This window comes from Ceratina calcarata, unplaced genomic scaffold (assembly GCF_001652005.2).
Source record: "Ceratina calcarata isolate Rehan_Ccalc_2016 unplaced genomic scaffold, ASM165200v1 scaffold961, whole genome shotgun sequence".
Lineage (NCBI taxonomy): Eukaryota > Metazoa > Arthropoda > Insecta > Hymenoptera > Apidae > Ceratina > Ceratina calcarata.
This window is the reverse complement of record NW_017181021.1, coordinates 6403-10762: the sequence shown is the minus strand read 5'-3', so window position 1 is coordinate 10762 and position 4360 is coordinate 6403. Positions and strand designations below refer to the sequence as shown.

At 36.6% G+C, this 4360-nt stretch overlaps 2 protein-coding genes across 2 annotated transcripts in view; both read right to left on the bottom strand.

Annotated features, from left to right (window-relative positions):
* LOC108631783 (serine proteinase stubble-like) overlaps positions 1-1551 on the bottom strand; it is a 5649-nt gene extending 4098 nt beyond the window's left edge. Inside the window, exons 1-4 of the mRNA XM_026819143.1 lie at positions 1258-1551; positions 993-1086; positions 659-821; positions 112-349 (exon numbers count right to left, since the gene is read on the bottom strand). Of these exons, the coding sequence (XP_026674944.1) occupies positions 112-349; positions 659-821; positions 993-1086; positions 1258-1317 (555 nt within the window). The 5' untranslated portion in view covers positions 1318-1551. The remainder of the gene's footprint in view (positions 1-111; positions 350-658; positions 822-992; positions 1087-1257) is intronic.
* Positions 1552-3408: 1857 nt separating this feature from the next.
* Positions 3409-4301, bottom strand: LOC108631782 (trypsin-1-like; the record flags this gene model as incomplete). The annotated part of the gene is made up of 3 exons (XM_018035945.1): positions 3409-3530; positions 3621-3872; positions 4093-4301. Coding segments are annotated over 3 exons (583 nt in total), but the record flags the coding sequence as incomplete, so codon positions are not given.
* Positions 4302-4360: the final 59 nt, after the last annotated feature.

Genomic DNA, 4360 nt, shown 5'->3' with positions numbered 1-4360 from the left:
TGACGATATTTAAGTAATCGAACGAATTCACTCTGTACTTCAGATTTTAATTAACTATAATTATAATAGATAATAAATTCCGAATAGACGTGGGAATTATTTTAGATAAACTGTTAGGTAATATAAAATTGATTGACGGTGAGTACCTCTTACTGACGGGAGACATATGGGTCTAATGGTGTCGCTGAGTGGTACTCGTTCGTTGAGACGCAACAGCGCGATGTCATTGTCGAAATTGAGGAAGCTGAAATCGCCGGTTAACACTCTGACCACGTATCTGGTCTCGAATCCTCTCTCGACGCACCTGTCGTGTTCGCCGAACGTGACCTTGATCATGAACCACATGAACCTGAAAATGGGGCTAGGAAAGTTGATCATGCTTCTCTGGAATATCGAATACCGCAGACTCGAGATTCCGAAACGCGCGTTTTGCTTGGCCGATTATCAACTATGCCGATTCTATCCTGTGCCGCTTGAATAAATTTGCATCGTTCTATTTTCGCGTCAGTTTTTCGTGCTCCCAACCACCGAGTAAGATATTATATAATATATAATAAGAACCTTTCCCCTTTTTTTTACTTTTAATAATAAATTATATTCACTAGGAATTTTAATTAATAATTTAATAATTGGTGGATGAAGCCGTGAGATATCTTACCCTTTGACACAATGAGCTGCTGTCAAAACGTAGCGATCGTTGATTAATGTCCCGCCGCAGTAAAACTTGTTTAAATACGAAAGTCGGGCCATCCACGGGAATTCATTCATGCGAGTCGTTTGACCGCCGACTATGCGACTCTCTTCGTTTCGCACGCCGCAGCCTAATTATTCGGACACAAATACGTTAACAGTAATGATATATAATATGAGTCAATATTAGTAATTAATGTTAACCAATGGGAAGTGACAGTACATTAAAAAAGAATCGTAAAATATTAGATGCGACTAGAATTTATGTTTAGTAATGTTTAATTAAATAAATTCTTACTCACTGCAAAAACATGGCCCAGGCGCGTCCGCGCTATCCGGAGGTTTATTGCCAAAAATACCGAAGAAGTTTTTTACTTTCTCGCCAAGAGTAGATCCCTGAAATACGATAACTAAATCGTAATCTTTATAACAATTGCTTTGTGTTAAAGATTTTCTGTTTCTATTCTGAACAAAATTAATGACACTTTAGCGTTCATCGCAATTTCTGTTAATTTTATTTTGTTAGCTTATTTATTGTGTAACTTCGTAATGATAGAATCATCTTACTTGGCAAGTGTACGTTGCCAGGAAGAGGGCGAATAATCCAAGCCACCAGGAGAACTTCATTTTGATTGAATCCCGGCCGCGGCTATTATCCCTGCGATGTACCACGGCGTCACGTCTCTCTGCGCGTAGAAATGATTTCTATCGGAGGAAGGATGATACCGCCGCGCGGACACTGTCAGGAACGAGTTACGGACATGTCCCTGGGTTCTGGGAGTTGCTATCGCCAGTGTCCCACGGCGACTGAGAGGACGGCTCGGGTCGAAGAGGTAATTACTATTCCAGAAGAGAAGGAGGGCACCGACGAGACTGGTCGGCAACTGGACAGTACCTGACCAGCTCTCAAGTTCACATTCAGGGTCGAGTTACGGGTATCTGTTATTGACCGTCATCAGGGTCATCATTTATGAACGATTTTTCGACAGCTCGATCCTTCTCGTATTTCTAAAATAGAGAACAATAATTTTTTGAAAAAGTAATGGTGTAAAAAAACGATCAATAGTTCGACTTTAATGTGATCTCATATTTCCGTGAAGTATTTAGTGTAAAAGTGTTATGGTGGTATAGAAGAAACAGTGGAAAAGGAAAGAGACTATGTTGAAAATTCATTTCTATTGTGGAATAATTTTTTTGATTGAATTTTAATATTCGTGATTCTAGTTCTCTTAAAATCCAATCTAGTGTTCGTCACAAAAAATTTATTTCTCTAACAACGATAATTCCCGTTAATTTTTAGCACATTAGAAATTAGATGATATAAGAACATAGGAAAAGAAAGAGAAATCAGATTGTGCAGCAGAGGATTAAGAAACATTTTTGTTTGAGGCATTCACTTATTGTGGGTGCCAAAAAATCATCGCTTCGAATATATTATGCAAATTCCAAGGGAGAGGACTTTTACGACAGCCCGTTTCTATCTTATTATATGCAAAACTCGCGTTATGCATAAACCGGGCGCGTCGTTGACCCGTGAACGTTTTCCATTATGTTGATAATCGTATTAAAGTTAGCAAATTGCTATGTGAACTTCGAGATTCTCTCACTTCAATATCTTGGATATCTAATTTCTCTGTACATGCATTTCTGCTAATAATATGAATCTCGAGATAAACAGGTTTCGGCATAGGTCTGGTTCATCAATTTCCAACTAAATTACGATTCGTCGGTGTTTTGTCCGTGATTGTCACGTGAGGCGTGGATTTTACGATACCGCAGCAAGTATTCACTTTTATTGGTATGTTTTGAACGGGGTAATAAAAATAGCTCGTGTGTACTGTCATCCCTATAAACGAGCGTATCAAATTCTTTCAATACCTTCAGAAAAGTCGTAGTCGATTTAGCTGGAAATATTTCTCCATGAATAGAATAGATGGTTCCAAATTCTTCGGATTCCACAGTTTTGGTATAATTAAAAGATTTCCATGGAATATTGGGCTGTGATTTGAAATTTTTTTACTAGGATTCATAATAGTGCAATCAAAGTCGTAAATATTTATTAAGAGATTCATACAATATCCTGAAAATAATTTTAATTCCGATATGAAACAATTGTGTTATAAATATTTTCTGATAAACGCATTATTGAAATTAACATAGTTCGAAGCATATTGTATATACGTATAATGGATTGATACGCATGCTAGTCTACTTTTAGAAGTACCTATGCTCGTTTTAATCATTCGACAGAAAACCGTTACTGATAACTATTCCAATAACGTTCGGCCGCATTCACGCAACGAAGGTGTGACGCGAGTCGAATTATACAATAATCTTTTATACACGTAGTATTGAAAGAAAAGTTCCTGAGCGCAATATGAACAGATAATAAAGCAACATACTTTACTTATTTCTTACTAAATACTAAGTATATTTATTCCTAAATTGTATACGTTTATTAATGCCAAGTAATAATTTATGACATTTTCTGATCATCGTAAATCAGAATCCCGATTCATGAATACCATGTTTTTAAGTAAATTGTTATTTTATAATTTTATTTAATTCTACACAATTATATAATTACATAGAAAATATTTAACAATTATAAATTAATAAATAATCTAAGCTAACAAAGTTCTTTACTAAATCAGTGCTTAATAATGACTATTTTACAAATTTCTTTATACAGGTCTTAAAGTAAATAAAAGTTTCATCTTAAGTTGTGCATATACAGCCTTCTTTCATATTGGTGTTGATCCAGTTCAGGTACCTTGTCACTCTAGTGTACACTCCAGGGTAGCCTTGTCTTCCACATCCAACACCCCACGAAACTATTCCTGCGATTATAAAAAGCAACCATTAAAAATATGACAAATTATCTCCCTATTGACAATAAATAAATTGCTAGATGAACAGTGAATGCTTACCAACTATTTCGAGTTTGTCACCTTCTTGCACGAGGAGCGGTCCACCGCTGTCACCCTGGCAAGAATCCTGACTGCCTCTGCCAGCACAGATCATGTTCTCCGTGATTCGATTAGCTCGGTATTTCATCTTACGACACTGCAGTAGACTTAATATCGGTACTTGTACTTCGTGGATTTTCCCAGCCAACATACCGCCTTCCGACGTTCTTCCCCAGCCCACCACGGTCCCCTCTTTCCCGGCTGGATCAGTGCCTAAAAATATTTTTTTACAATCCTTATTATCAAAAAAAAAACGTTTGTCGTGTATAAGAACTTAAAGTGCATTGATCCAATAAAGTACGATCAATTTTTATATTTAATTTTTATAATAGAATTAAATTAGAATAACTTATTTTATAGAATGTACATTAATAATTATTCTATCTCAGAATATCCTGCAATATTCGTAATTAAGTGTATCTCTGGTAACTACCGGTTCGGGGTAAGCATACGGGCTTAACCGTTTTCGAAAATTTCACGGACTTGCGAAGTCTCAACAGTGCAACGTCATGATTGTATGAGTTCATATCAAAGTTTCTGTGACGAATCACTGCGCTCACTGCTCTCATTACGGCCTTTCCATCGGTATTCACGTGTTGGTCGTAATCACCAAGCACTACACGGATTTTTGAACGCTTCAATCTGGAAAAGCAACATTAATACTTCAACTATATTTCAGTGTTAAGAACGATTTAAAGAAC